General features: G+C 46.2%; 1 protein-coding gene across 5 annotated transcripts; it reads right to left on the reverse strand.

Moving 5' to 3' along the window:
* Positions 1 to 1,156: 1,156 nt before the first annotated feature.
* Positions 1,157 to 11,020, reverse strand: ZNF391 (zinc finger protein 391). 5 transcript variants are annotated; one of them, XM_031031732.2, is made up of 4 exons: positions 10,830 to 11,020; positions 9,619 to 9,698; positions 5,227 to 5,338; positions 1,157 to 3,820 (listed from the first exon to the last, which is right to left on the reverse strand). In XM_031031732.2, the coding sequence occupies exons 1-4, from the start codon at positions 10,910 to 10,912 to the stop codon at positions 3,127 to 3,129; spliced, it is 969 nt and encodes a 322-aa protein (XP_030887592.1). In that variant the 5' UTR covers positions 10,913 to 11,020; the 3' UTR covers positions 1,157 to 3,126. The 5 variants fall into 5 exon arrangements, with proteins under 5 accessions (XP_030887592.1, XP_030887593.1, XP_081683503.1 ...); XM_031031733.2 differs by having other exon boundaries at positions 5,227 to 5,335; positions 10,830 to 11,019; XM_081827377.1 differs by lacking the exon at positions 10,830 to 11,020 and adding an exon at positions 6,189 to 6,378 and having other exon boundaries at positions 5,227 to 5,335; positions 9,619 to 10,812.
* Positions 11,021 to 15,500: the final 4,480 nt, after the last annotated feature.

Raw genomic sequence — 15,500 nt, forward strand, 5'->3', positions numbered from 1 at the left:
GATACCCCTGACTCAGAACTTGAGTATAAAGAACTTGAAGTCTGCCTGGGCATCTGTCATTGTCCCTCTCTAGGGATGCTAAGGTGCAGGCGACGAGCAGAGAGAGGCCCCTGGGTTTGGGTGTACATGGTGGTTGCAGGAGGTGGGTGGTGGAGGAGGGGCAGGGAAGGCCACATCAAAGCTCAGGCTGTTGGGTGGGGGGTGGGGGTGGGGGGTTTAGCTGGGGGACAGAGCAGACAGGTTGAAAATGGAGACTAAACCTTGTGCTTATCTCTGCTTCCTCTGGAAACTTCACTACAATGATGGCAAAGAATTAAAAAATGCATAAAAGAAGAGATGACCAAAGATGAGTGGTCAAAAAAAAAAATCTTTCCTTGAAAAATGGACTTTTTTTGGGCGCCTGGGTGGCTCAGTTGGTTGGGCGACTGCCTTCAGCTCAGGTCATGATCCTGGAGTCCCCGGATCGAGTCCCGCATCGGGCTCCCTGCTCGGCGGGGAGTCTGCTTCTCCCTCTGACCCTCCTCCCTCTCATGCTCTCTGTCTCTCATTCTCTGTCTCAAATAAATAAATAAAATCTTTAAAAAAAAAAAGAAAAATGGACTTTCTTTTTCCTTTCCAAATACAAAGTAAGCAAATGACCATCCCCCTTTGGTTGCCAGAATGCTGTTTGCACCTCTATCTGGATAACTACAGCATAACCATAACTTGTCCTGATCTTGATCTTTTAGGCTTTCTCCTTTCTCTAACGCTGATTTTTTTTTTTTTAAGATTTTATTTATTTATCTGGGAGAGAGAGAACAAGCAGGGGGAAGGGCAGAGGGGTTGGGAGAAGCAGACTCCCTGCCAAGCAGGGAGCCCAACTCGGGGGCTCGATCCCAGGACCCTGGGATCATGACCTGAGCCAAAGGCAGACACTTAACCAACTGAGCCACCCAGGCACCCCTCTAATGCTGATTTCTGTGTTTTCATTTTCTATTCTATCATATAAGCTATCTTGAGTCCTTTTTGACATGATAGTTATAATAAAATAGATGGCTATTGCCTATTATTACCGTTAGCAGAAATGTCTTCTAACCTAAGTGACTGTAATCACAGTTTTCCATTGCTGGTAATGGACTTACCCTGCGGGGGATGAAATGAAAGGCCACAGGCTGAATCGCAGCAGAATCATAACAATTAGCATTTATTGAGCACTTACTTTATGTCAGGCACTGTTTTCATCATGTTACATGAATAAACTCACTTATTCCTTACAACAGTCTCATGAAATGGAAAGCCAAGAGGCCAGCATCCCAGGAGCTCTAAAGGAGAATTAGTCCCAAGAGTGAATTTACATAATTCAAGGTAGGACAAAAAGGACCAAAATATTTATGATCTTATCTCTCCATTCATAAGACTAAAGAGATTGCACTATTAAACCCTCCTGGTTTAGATTAAAATGAGTCCAGACCTGCATTATACCATGTATCAGATGGGGCTTCTGAGAATTTAAGATAATTTCTAACTTCAGAAGCTTATGGGAAAAAAGCACCTGAGAGAATCAGAAAACAGAATAGGAAAGTTTGCAATGCACGAAAATACATGCAAACCACGACTGCAAAGGTGGGGGACCCAAAGTGTCAGAGGAGGCAGGACTTGAGCAAGGCCTTTTATAAAGCGTGGACAGGATTTCTGGAGACACAAGGAGGAAAGCAGAACATGTAAAAGGGTGCCAAAGAACCATGTGAAAAGAAGCCAAGTGCGAGAAGAGGGTAGAGCAGACACAAAAGGACAGGCTGCCTACATGCACCGGGCAGGAATGGAAAATGGGTAGATAGATCTAACTGCGGACGGCCCTGGGGTTAAACAGTTTGATCTTTTTCCTGGGAACTGTGCACTCTAATTTAAACAAGGTGGTGGTTTAGTCAGGCAGCTAGATAAAGATAGGAAGACAAGGGCAGCAGTGTTGACTCATAATTTGGGCACAAACTCCAGCAGCACTAAGAACAGAGAAAGAAATCAACTCGTAAGCCACTTGAAATAAAATCTTGCAGACTGATTACCTGGGATAAAGTAGGCAGTAATTATAGGTCATTTAGTAACTATTCAGCACTATGGATGTTTCACAGGGGTCGAAAAGACCTTTGTCTTCAGGAAGCTTACAATCTAATTGAGTGACCGCAAGTATTATAACCCGATAAAATGAGAGCATTCTGGCTGAACTCTTGCCCAAAGTTATAGAGCTGATCATTGTTAATCAGAGAGTGCTGGGAGGTAGGAAAAGTGTGGATCAGCACAGAATCAGGGATGCCAGAAGCAGCTCAAATTTTAAGGCATAAGAGTGGCCCAAAGTGCCAATTCTGCAAATGTCAAGTAGGAAAAAGACTAAGAAATAGGCACTGAATTGTCCTTGAGAGATCAGCTTTATAGGATTGGTGAGAGTTTGAACCAGAGGGTATAAGTTTCATGAAGAAGAAACAGAAGAAAAATTTAAAAACTAGGGAAGCAATTTTTTAAAAAATAATAGAACTCAATGTAAGTGTTAGGACATTTTTGGTGAGGATAAGATAAAATAACACCAGGATTAGTTAGGCCCATTAGAACTATGGTTTATACTTTGAGGAAAATATGCTATAGCAAAAAAGGTTTAAGAGAAAAATCTGTCCTTATAAAACGAGAGACTGGATTTGCCTCAACACTATTATCACCAAACTGGTGGGAAGCTTTTTGTCCTGTTCTGAAGCCAGCTCCTCTTCTACTACTGGAACCAGCATCTCACACACACAGGATTTCCTCTTTAAGTAAAGGGGCTGATGTGGTCGGGAAACAAGGTTCACTGATTGTTCAGGGACCCAAGCCCCATGGAATAGATAAAGTGAGCAAATGCAAGGTGTCAGGAGGGTCTAAACTCTAAGGCTGGAGTCCTCTGGAATAGGAGATGGAATACGTGAGGTTCTTATGTTATCCCCTTGTACTCACTCACTGGAGCATCTAGTTTACGGAACAGGTGGAAGGAAGGCTAACTTGAAACTGGCTTACAGCTAGCTAGTAGAGAAGAAAACTCCAAGGATGTATCTATTGTTCTTTGCAGGATAGGACGTGAAGGCTGTGTGCTCTTATGCTAACATTAATGAAAAAGCTCAACTACTACTCCTTAGTGTGAAGTCGCTGATGTCTGATGAGAGTTGAACTCTGGCTGAAGGCTTTCCCACAGTCATTACATTTGTAAGGCTTCTCTCCGGTGTGAGTTCTCTGGTGGATAATAAGGGATGAGCTCCGACTGAAGCCCTTCCCACATTCTCTGCACTCGTGGGGCTTCTCTCCAGTGTGGATTCTCTGGTGCTCAATGAGGGATGAGCTGCGAGAGAACACTTTGCCACAGTCGTTGCATGCATAGGGGTTCTCTCCGGTGTGTGTCCTCTGATGCTCAATAAGAGACGAGATCCAACTGAAAGCTCTCCCACATTCACTGCATTCATAGGGATTCTCTCCAGTGTGTATTCGTTGATGCTGAATTATGGTTGAACGGTCACTGAAGGCTTTCCCACATTCGTTACATTTGTAAGGTTTCTCTTGAGTATGAGTTCGCTGATGTTGGCTAAGGTTAGTGCTCCGGCTGAAGGCTTTTCCACACTCACCACATTCATACGGTTTCTCTCCAGTATGGATCCTCTGATGCAGACTCAGGTGAGTGCCCCGGCTAAAAGCTTTTCCACATTCACTGCATTCGTACGGCTTCTCTCCAGTGTGAGTTCTCTGATGTTCAATAAGGTGTGTACTTCGGCTAAAAGTTTTCCCACATTCGTTGCATTCAAAAGGCTTTTCTCCACCATGAATTCTCCTGTGGACAATAAGGTCTGATTGGTAACTGAAGGCTTTCCCACATTCGTTGCATTTACAAGGTTTCTTTTGTGGGAAGAGTTTTTGGTGTTTAATGAAGTCCGAATTATCTTTGGAGTTTTTCCTAGATATGGGGGATCTAGCTCCCTTTGGAATGTTCTGCTGTATATTAACTTTTGAGCTTAGACTAAATTCACTAGCTTCAGGAACTCTCTCCCTAGTGAAAATTTCCTTGAGGGTCATCGACACTTTCCTGATTGCCGTTTTCTCAAAAGATGTCTTCTGTACAGGACATTTTGTCTGCCTTGATAACCGGCCCTCACCCTTATAGGCCTCTTCATTCTTAGGACCTTGGGCAGTACTCCCTCTGAGACTTTCCATTGCTGACCCTGAAAACTCTAGTTCTTCAGAAATAGCCTGATTGGTGTTGATGCTTTGGCTCAGTTCACATCTCCCTATCTGAAAGACATTTAAAGTGCAAATGTCACCTGCATCTAGTACGGAGAGCAAGGAAAATAAACCAGCAGGGAAAAAAAAAAAAAAAGACAACAAATTTGCAATTCACACACACTAGCAACTTTATATGGGAAGAAAACAAAAAGGGACAGCCGAAGGCAAGTGAACAGGAGCAGAAGAGATAACAGGCAGTTTTTATAATAGGCATGGGGAGCACAGAGACATCAAGAAATACGGGAAGGGTGACTGGGTACTACGCTGAGCCAGAAAAATGGAAACGAGCAGATATACCAGCTGATGAGCAGAGAGTAGAGGATTAGAAAGTAAAATGAGCTGTTACTTATTATAGCCGATCAGCAGTGGTAAATGGGAGAAAGGAAAGGGATGAAAACAGTAGACTCTTTTTTTTTTTTTTTAAAGATTTTATTTATTTATTTGACAGAGAGAGACACAGCGAGAGAGGGAACACAAGCAGGGGGAGTGGGAGAGGGAGAAGCGGGCTTCCTGCTGAGCAGGGAGCCCGATGTGGGGCTCGATCCCAGGACCCTGGGATCATGACCTGAGCCGAAGGCAGTCGCTTAACCAACTGAGCCACCCAGGCGCCCCGAAAACAGTAGACTCTTAAGTGTAGAAAAGATACGCTCTAAAAAAAGCAAACAGTAGGGATGATTCTATCAAGCTTGGATGCAGTCCTTTTCTTGGGATTGAGAGAGAACAGAATTTCAGAAACGCTGTCTACAACACTGCCACCTGACATGCCCCCGACCCTCCTTCCAGCTAGTGTAGGTGTTCTTCTAAACAAGTCTACTTTCAGAGTACACTGAGGACAGCTCTCTTACTTGGCAAATAGAAAGCAGACTAACTTAAGTCACCCGGTGAATTCCAAGAACTTAGACTGGAACTCACGTCTCCTAAACATCGAATCGGTGGTCTTTTCATGGTCTCACTCACCCAGACAGGTATTTTCGCTCACTCCCCTCTTCAGTGCCCTGAAGATCCAGCATCCACAGCTGTCCTCCCTCCAACTGAATGACCATGTCCAATTCACATGCTGGGACTCCTGCTGATGGGAAAGGATTTAACACAGGCTTGGGTGCTGGAGACACAGGGCTATTCAGAGCTCGATATTAATGCTTTGATCTATAGAGAAGACGGTGTGAACTTTCAGAAGCTGTGGGAGGAGGGCCTGGCAAAAATGGCTTTCTGAAAGGGGGCAAAGTTGGGTTCCAGAAGGTTATACACATTCACATCAGAATCCCCCAGGGAAGTTGTTAGTCAAGATACCTGGGCTTTGCTTCAGACCTAGGAGGTAGGACACGGGGCCCAGGCCCAGGTATTTAATAACTTCATATAACTTGACAAGTAGAACTGTCCAAAAGGAAGCCTAGAAAGATACCCTAGATTGCCTGAAAACTGTGCTCCCCACTCCAACGTTCCTCACAGAGCAGGAGGGTCTAAAAGATCAACTCAGCTTCCCCTAGACAGGTGGCTTCTCCCTTCTGCCAGCAGGGCCAACACTTCCCAAGGATCTCACGATTCCCAGGCAGCCAGCCAGCTTTCTCAGACACCTCCTATCACACAGCTGGTGCCCCACGTTCGGACTGCCCGGCACCAAGCAGTCCACTTAACTCCCCACTGACAGGTGGTTTTTACACCTGCCTCCTGAGTAAGAGCAGCGGGCCCTCTCCCGGAACACCGGCCTGTGCTGAGCGACCCACAGAGCATCCTCCTACAGCAGCCTTCCTGCTGGGGAAATGGGAGAATGTGGGAATCTGTGTCTTTCCTCTCCCATCTCTGCACTCTTTCCCCACGAAACCCTTTTCTTTAAGCCATGGTCTTGCGGATTCATCTGGAGCCCGTGCTTGACAGTCGGCTACAAACTATATACCATCTCCCCTAATGCTTCTGCTCACAGCACAGTTTGAGATCCGCTGGGTTAGGACATAATCTGGTTTCACAGGTTCCTTTCTCGTAGACCAGGGACCCTTCCAGATGTGCAGGTGAGCTGTGGAGGACATCCACCAAGAAGTCACACAGGGAGAACCTCTAAGGCAATGTGACGATGCTGTCTGTATCCAGCTTGGCCAAAAACATGCCTTCCAACTGGAAACAGGGAACACAGAAGCACTACCGATTAAGAGTCTGATTTATTTAGAACCTCTCAGTACAGGTCCAGTTGCATACTTCACGGGGCCCTCATTCCTTAGTAGGAGTCTGCCGCATCGCTAGGTTGGCTAGCCTGCATTCTTGCAGCACAGACCCTCCCACTACACCATCCTGATTTTGTTGACCATTCACTGTTATTTCTCTCTTCTATGACAGTAATTCTCAAGGCAGCAGGCTACCTCCTGGGGAGAGTTCTGGGAATTGGTGAGGGGTTTTTTTTTTTGGACCGTCATGTTGACTGGATGGTGCTATTGGAATTTAGTGGGGGTCAGGGATAATGGGCATTCCTGCAAAACAAAAAAATGTTCCTGATCCTGTGTGACTTTCAAAAAAGTTGTTTAATAGCGGCACCCAGGTGGCTCAGTCAGTTAAAGCGTCCAACTCTTGATTTCAGCTCAGGTCGTGATCTCAGGTCCTGGGATCGAGCCCTACATTGGGCTCCGTGCTGGGTGTGGAGCCTGCTTGAGATTCTCTCCCTCTCTCTCTCTTTCTGCCCCTCCCCCCACTCTAAAAAAAAAGTTAATAGTTACCTAAGGCTAGAACCTAACATTCCTTTACACAGAGATACAAAATATTTTGCACAGCTTTGATATATATTGGAAAATTAAGGAAATATACTTCTCTTTCTTTCTGCTATTCTTCTGTTTCTTTCTGTAGGCCTTGTTCACATTTCAGGAAAATCAAACCACTTAATGGTGTTAGATTCGGAAATACAACATTCACATATCGGGCTGTTGCAGGTGCAGACACCTATTCACCCCATCTGTACACACTGGAACACATACTATCCTAATACAAATTACTTTCCTTTATATCAGGTTAGGTAATATATTGATATTTTGGAAATTTTATCTATAGGCAATCAATATTATCTGTCAATCTTACTACAGGATAGTAAATGGGACTTTTGTTCCTCGGGGAATGTTACTACATTATTACATATTATATTCCATCCTAGGGAAGAGATACTGTTGAGAAAACGTTTAGGTTTTTGGTGGTTTGAGTTTTCCCCCTAACCAGGAAGATCTGAAATTTGAAGATCTTTGTAAATTGTCTTTAAAAAAAAAAAAAGAAAAAAGATTTTATTTATTTATTTGACAAAGAGAGAGCGCAAGCAGGGGGAGCAGCAGAGGGAGAGGGAGAAGCAGGCTCCCCGCTGAGCAGGGACCCAGGCGCCCCTGTAAATTGTCTTTTTAGAACCACGAAAACATAGGCTACCTGAAAGTAAGCAGAATATCCTGAACAGAGAAAGAACTAGGACAGAATTCAAAGGAGATGGCCATGTGGAGGTTGAGGGTTCTCTTTCATGCTCATTAGTATTCTTGTGGCTGGTAAGCTGAGGCAAGGTGCTATCAGTTTGTCTATATAATGCAATCCGTACGTACACCGTGCAGCACGAGGGTCCCAAAATGTAGCTCTTCTGGCGTTTCAAATAAGTTCATTACGTGTATAACTGTATCATGCATTTCATGTTTGTAACTGTGACACATTATCGATACACAGAAACCCCACTGGGAAAGTTTCTACATTAAAACAAAGGAACCTAACTTGGCAGATTCTCTAGGTCTTTTGGGTCGGCCTTTTATAAGCATTTTAGGAAGATTGACTCATTCATGCTTCACAACAGTGACAGGGGTACTCTTGTTATCCCCACAGTACAAATGAAGAACTGGAGGTACAGAAAGCTTAAGCACCTTGGCCCAAAGCCAACTGTCAAATCCTGGACTCACCTGCACTGCACTTTCCACTCCTGTGGCCCCTAAATGGCCAAGAAACTAACCCCCATGATCCCAGGACACCAGCATGACCTTAACCACAGTGTGCCACGGAGGTTGAGAGAGTGCCTGCCTCTGAAGGGTGACCACCCTGAGAGGCTGCACTGCGTCCCACTCATGCTAAAGCCCTATCTATGTAACCTGAGCACTAGATTTTCCAGCCACCCCAGTGCAGGTGGCATCCTTGGCACGAAATCAGTGATACATCAGATAGAGGCCCTGTGATGTAAGCATCTACCAGGTAATCTGGACTTTTAAAAAGATTTATTTATTTATTTGACAGGGGAGAGGCAGAGGGAGATTATCAAGCAGACTCCACTCTGAGTGAGGAGCCCTATGTGGGGCTCGATCTCAAGACCCTGAGATCATGACCTGAGCCGCAATCAAGAGTCAGATGCTCAACTGACTGCACCCCCCAGGCGCCCCAGTAATCTGGATTTTGATTATAGTTCTAATGATAGCTATATAAAAACAGGGGAAAATAACCAGTCTGGTTTTTAGGTCTCCTCATCTGTCAAATGAAGATGTTGGACTTGATTGTTTGATACAAAGCTCTCTGATTCCTGGAGTTTAAGTGCCAAACACTAAAGCACATACCTGTCTGCCTAGACTAAGGGGATTAGACTAATATGAGCCTAGTCTTTTTGAAATCATGAGACATGTGAGAGCCTCAGGTCCATGTTTCGGATGAAACCATTCAAGAAACAGGCCAATAAGGTGTTCTTCAATCACCTAATGATGAAATAGAGCAAAGGGGTGTTGAGGAAGACATTAAGGGCAATCAGCAGGCAAGCGAAGAACAGTCCCATCCTGGGCAAAATTTGGCAGATTCACCTAAGGGAAGTTCTATGAAAAGAAAGAAATGTATCCCCTGCTTGGAAGAAGGAAGACTCCTTAACTTACATGGGACATAGCTCTTCTAGGGAGACAGACAGTTGCCTTTCCCTCTTCCACCTTCCACCACCTCTTGGCTTTCTTTCTGGTCAAAGATAAAGCTGGCAAAGGTCCTATCCTAGGCAGCCAGAATCACCGGTCTAGTAACGTCACATCTGGCCAGTTGAATGCAACCTTAAGCGTTGAGGTAAAACAAATGCCTAAAAGCAATCCTACCTCCTCCCAGATGCAGAGAAGAGGACAATAGACACTGACGTCTGACCTGAAGTCCCTAGTTCTCGAATGATAAAAGGTAAAGGGGATGGATCTGGGCCAAGTCTAAACCCTCCCTAAACTCTTGAGGTGATCTGAGGCATAAAATCCAGGCTCTTGGTCAATTTCCTCCCATGGGGTAGGAGTTCAAATGGAGTTTGACACAGTCTCCTAATTCCTCCTGAGGATCAAAACAGAAGGCAGCCGATGCCGCTCCAGCACCCTAGGGCTGTGCATCCCCGAGCGAGTCACTCACCTCTCTGAAAGTCTGGTCCCACACTGTAAAATGGCATAACTAGAACTTGCTTGTCCTTTCTCACAAAGCTTCTGTTAATGCTACAAGTGAAAAGACAGCAAAGCATTTACAATAAAGGATTTCATATACAACATAAAGAGATACGATTGCTGTGCATATCTCAAATGAATTCACTTTAGGGGCGCCTGGGTGCCTCAGTCGTTGGGTGTCTGCCTTCAGCTCAGGTCGTGACCCCGGGAAGCCTGCTTCTCCCTCTCCCACTGCCCCCTGCTTGTGTTCCGTCTCACGCTGTCTCTCTCTGTCAAATAAATAAATAAAATGTTAGAAAAAAAAATTTTTCATTTCAAAATTGTGAGGGTGTTCATTTAAGGGCAGATGCTCTCCGAGAACTCGTGAGGCTCCCGTTGGCAGCTGCTGCTACAGGGCGGAGACAGATGTGTTCTTCTTCCCGGCTTTGGAGGACGCACAGGAAGGCAGGGCTGCTCTGTGTGACAAGTCTCAGGAGGGAACCCTGAGATGTAGTTCAGAGAGGCCAGGAGGTTACTGTCTCCACAAGGTTACAGCCATTCCCGTGCTCAGGCTCCATCGGAGGATTCCTCCACCACAGTGAGGCAAGTCCTTCTCTCTTCTCCTCCTTCCCACCTCATACTTTAGTTATTTGGATCACCTTACTGCTACAGACACACTGTACCCCAAGTCAGCGGTCCTAAGGGCTGCAGCAAACCCAATCTGCTTCTACGGGACGAACTTCCCAGTGCTGTCCACCTCCTGCGACCCTAACTGGCTGAAATTCTTTGGACCACGCCACTTCCTCTTCGATTGGGAATCCAGCAAGAATTCTCCCGTGTTTCTACCCCCTTCCGTATTGAGCATTTATCTCGCTCAGAAGCAAGCAGGTCGGAAGGTTCTGGAAGAGCTCTTCTCCAGGTGCTTGCTTTCTGGTCTGGGCCGGACTGCTTGCTGGAGGCTTTGCTGATGGACACAGCAATCAGCATGAGGGCCTAGGCAGCCTCAGCTCAACCCCAGAACAGAGACGTCCTGAGACCTACGGAAATACGCTCTTCAGGCAACCGCGGTGGCGGAAACTGGCTCGAGATAACACAGAATTTGACTTACAGTATTTGCCAAACTCTCCACCAATAAGTAAACACCTACTGTATGCAGGTACCAACGGTCCTCGACAGCACCGTAAAACAAAGGCTACTACTCACAAGCTGCATAACTTCCCGGAAGGTGCTTCGTCTCGGCGTGCCTCAGTTTCCTCGTCGGCAACGTGGGGAGGATAACGGTGCATGTCATGGGGTGGCTGCGGGCATAACAGGGGTCATCCGCTGCAAACCCCTGGCGCGGCGACGGGCGCAGCCGCGTACGGAAGCCCTGCGGGGCAGAGGGGAGCAGGTCGCGGGCGCGCACCCCCGGAGACCACCGCCCGCCCCAGCGCAGCCCCGGCACTGGCCTGAGCCCCCGCAGACGCAGCCCGCGTCCCCGCCGCCCCGCCCGTGGCTGCGGCGCGACTCCGCCCGAGCGCTTCCCAGGGCCTGCAGGCCCGCCCGCCCAGGCCCGGCCCGGCGCGCTCACTCACCGCCGCCTCGGCCGCGCGCCGGGGCACACCCGGGGCCGGGGCCGCGCTGCGACGGAACCCGAGTGCGCGGCGCTCGAGGAAGCCGGAAGGCTCCGTGGGGAGCCCGGCGGCGGCCCGCGACGCGCGGCTCGCCGGCCTAGCGGCGCCTCCTCCGTCGCGCTCGGCGGAGCCCGGCGCAGCCCAGCCGCGGGAGCGCCGAGCGGGTGGGGCCGGGGGCCGCGCGCGGCGGCGCGGGTCTGCGCCTGCGCCCGAGAGCCGGGGCCCGCGGCGCGCTGCGCGGAGCCCCTCCCGCCGTGGGTGCGGGCGGGCGGTGGCTGAGCGCCGCGGTCGTCGGGTGTCAGCGCGGTCCCCGCAGGACAGCCCGGGCCCGCGTCGTGGTGAGTGGCGTGCCTGGACGACTGCGTCAAATACAGACCCCCGGGCTCGCGCTCCGCCCTGAGGAGGGTCGCGGGAACGCGGCGCTTCCGACGGGGCACCCCGGGCCAGGCTGTCCCCCGACCTCACCGCGGAGACGGGCTTGCCCGGCCTCGACGCGCACGCGCAGTCAGCCGCAGCCGCAGGCGCCTGGGCGGCCCCGCCGGTGAAGCGGCCGCCGTCGGCTCGGGTCTGGTCCCGGGGCGCTGGGATCGAGCCCCGCGCCGGCTCCCCGCTCAGCGAGGCCCGCTGCTCCCTCTGCCCCTCCCCCTGCTCTCTGTCTCTCAAATAAATAAAACTAAACACGAAACAAAATCATCCCATCAAGAGCTGTACAGATGCGTGGAATCAGGCTCTATTACATCTGGAAAAAAAAGAAAAAACCAAGACGCTTTTCTACCCCCAATTTTAATACAGGATAGTGTCCTTGCCCCCAGATCGGTCAGTTCGATCTGGGAGTTCAGAAGGGAGAGCCGCTATGGGGTGAGGGACATCAGAGTGGTCTGGTTCACAGGAGATGCAGTGAAGGTACAGCGGAGGGCAACGCTGAGAAGAACCGACGAGCTGGACGAGGCGAAAGCGTGTGCAAAGCTGTGGACTGGGTGGTGATAGCTGTGTGCGCCCACCGTGGGGTAATCCAAGAGGGTCAGGAGCCAAGTGATAAGGCTGGAAGGGACCTGGAGGCCATCTAACGTTATCACTTTCATTATCTTTTTCGTAGTAAAATATACAGACCACGACAGTTCCCGTTGTAACTATTTTAAAGTGCACGGGAAATTTTTTAGTGTATTCAGAATGTTGTACAAACACCACCCCCCTCTGATTTCAGAACATTTCCTCACCCCAAAAGAAACCTTGAGCACACTGAGCACTTACTCCTCGTTACTCTCCTCCCCAGCTCCTAGTAACTTCCGTTTTACTGCCCGTCTCTCTGCACTTGCCCCACCTAGACAACCCATAAAAGTGGAATTGTACATTTACCTTAGAGTGTCTGGGGTTTTTTCAGTTAGCATGATGTTTTCAAGGCTAAACCAGGTTATAGCATGTATCAGGTTCACCCTGTCCCAGGTTCATCCGTATTATGGCATCACCCATTCGTCTCTTGTTCAACACTTGGGGTGTTCCCACCTTTTGACTATTGTGAATAGTGCTGCTATGAACATTGGTTACGAGCACCTGAGTCCCTAATTTCAGTTCCTGTTTTAATTCTTGTTGGGATTTTGACTGGGGTTGTATTAAATATATGCATCCACCTGGGAAGGGTTGATGTCTAAACAATATTCAGTTTATGAACATGGTATATTTCTCAATTTATTTCAGTTTTCTGAGCAATCTATTTAGTTTTCAGTTTAAAGGTCATATATGTGTTTTGTTAAATTTAACCCTAAATACTTTATGGCTTTTATATCATTAGAAATGGAATTATTTGGGGGCACCTGGGTGGCGCAGTCAGTTAAGCATCAGCCTTCGGCTCAGGTCATGATCCCGGGGTCCTGGGAGCGAGCCCCATGTCGGGCTCCCTCCTCAGCGGGGAGTCTGCTTCTCCCTTCCCCTCTCCCCCTGCTCATGCTCTCTCTCTCTCCAATAAATAAATAAAATCTAAAAAAAAAAAAAAAAGAAATGGAATTATTTGCATTTTATTTTCTGATTGTTTCCTACTAGCATATAGAAATGTGATTGATTTTTTTAAGGATTTTATTTATTATTTTAGAAAGAGAGAGCTCAAGTGGGGGAGGGGCAGAGGAAGGGAGAGAGACTCTCAAGCAGACTCTGCACTGAGCATGGAGCCTGATGCAAGGCTCCATCTCACGACCCTGAGGTCATGACCTCAGCCAAACTCAAGAGTTGGACGCTTAACTGACTGAGCCACCTGGGTGCCCAGCGATTGATTTTTTTCTACTGATCTTATACTGTCACCTTGGTATGTTTACTCATTTGTTTCAATGATTGTTGTGTAGGTTCCTTGTGATATTTCCATGTAAATAATAATGCTGACTGTGAATAGAGTTTTACTTCTTCTTTTCCAATCTTTAGGCCTTCTATTTCTTTTACTACTTTTATTAAATCTTCTGCTATTTATTTTCTATTTATTCCTCATACGTATTCATTACTTTTATTTCACCGGCTAGGACCTCCAGTACAATGCTGAATGGACATGATGACAGCAGATGTCTTTGTCCTGTTTCCAATCTTATGAGCAGAACTTTAATATTTCACCATTAAATATATTTGTTGTATCAGATTGTGAATTTTGCTTCTATTCCTAGTTTGCTAAGAGTTTTTTATTTAAATAAATGGATATTGAATTTTGTCACCTTTTTTGCATCTATTTAAAAGATCATGTAAGTTTTGTCCTTTATTTTGTTAATATGATGAATTACATTGATTATTCAAATGTTTCACATACCTTACATTTCAGACATAAACCCCACTTGATCCTGACATATTATTTTGTTCATATTGAGGGATTCTTGATCTCAGGGTTGTGAGATCGAGCCCCATGTCAGGCTCTGCACTCAGCATGGAGTCAGCTTGAGATTCTCTCTCCCTCTGCCCCTCCCCCACTCTTTCTCTCTAAAATAAAAATAAGTAAATCTTTTTAAAAAATAAAGTTTTAAATATTGATGGATTCTATCTATCTGATAATATACTTTTAGGGATTCATCTATGTTCATGAAGGATATTGATCTATAATTTTATCATAATATCTTTGTCAGGATTTGGTGACAGGATTATGCTGGTCCCATAAAACAACCTAGGAACAGTTTCCTTCCTTTATATTTTCTGAAAGATTTGGGGGAAGTATAGTATTATTTCTTCCTTGTGTCTTTTGATGGAATTTACCATATAGGCCTGGAGGTTTTTGTTGTTGTTGTTGTTGTTGTTTTTTTTAGAATTCCATTTAATAATGCATTAAATTTGGGGTGCCTGGGTGTCTCAGTCAGTTAAGCATCTGCCTTCGGCTCAGGTCATGGTCCCACGGTCCTGGGATCAAGCCCCACATCAGGCTCCCTGCTCGCCTGGGAGCCTGCTTTTCCCTCTCCCTCTGCTCCTCCTGCTTGTGATCTTTCTCTCTCTCTCTCTGTGTCAAATAAATAAATAAAATCTTAAAAAAAAATGCATTAAGTTTCTTTAATAAGCACAGGGCTATTTATTCATATTTTCTGTTTCTCCTTGTGCTAGTTTTGTTGTGTTTTTCATAGAATTTGTCCATTTCATCTAAGTTGGGTTTAGTGGCAGGAATTTGTCCATACCATACCCTTATTATTTTTTGTTGTCTATAGAATCTGTAATGATATCTTCCGTTCATTCCTCTTATTGGTAAGTTGTGTACTTTCTCTTTTTTTCTTGATCAGTTTTTCTAGGAAGTACCAATTTTACCAGTATTTTCAAAGAACTTTTTTCTGTTGATTTTCTCAAACCTTGTTTTCTATTTCATTGCCTTCTAGTCTTTAACAGCCATTTACTTATGTGGGGTTTAATATGTTCATTTTCTAGCTTCTCAAGGTAGACAGATAATTGACTTTAAACCTTCTTTTCTAATATAAGCATTTAAAGATACAAACTTCCCTCTAACAGAGCCCTTCAGCTAGATCTCACGCATTTTGCTATGTTGCACTTTTACGATCATTTAATTTGAAATATTTTCTGATTTCCCTAGTGATTTTTCCTTTGACCCACGAATTACTTATAAATGTGTGTGTTCTTAATTTCTAAATGTCTCAGGCTTTTCTGGATATTATACCGTTATTGATTACCAATTTAGTTCTGCTGGTCAGAATATATTCTGTGTAAGATTTCAATTCTTTGACATTTATTGCAACTTAGACGTATGGTGAAAGAGCCTGCTTTGAAAGGTAAACTAAGGGGCATCTGGGTGTCACAC

The sequence above is a fragment of the Leptonychotes weddellii genome, chromosome 8 (assembly GCF_054177405.1).
Source record: "Leptonychotes weddellii isolate Sample4059 chromosome 8, ASM5417740v2, whole genome shotgun sequence".
In the NCBI taxonomy this organism is placed as follows: domain Eukaryota; kingdom Metazoa; phylum Chordata; class Mammalia; order Carnivora; family Phocidae; genus Leptonychotes; species Leptonychotes weddellii.

What these genes read in the sequence shown, in the direction of transcription:
- ZNF391 (XM_006736766.3), bottom strand. Translation starts at nt 4,200, where the DNA reads ATGGAAAGTCTCAGAGGGAGTACTGCCCAAGGTCCTAAGAATGAAGAG.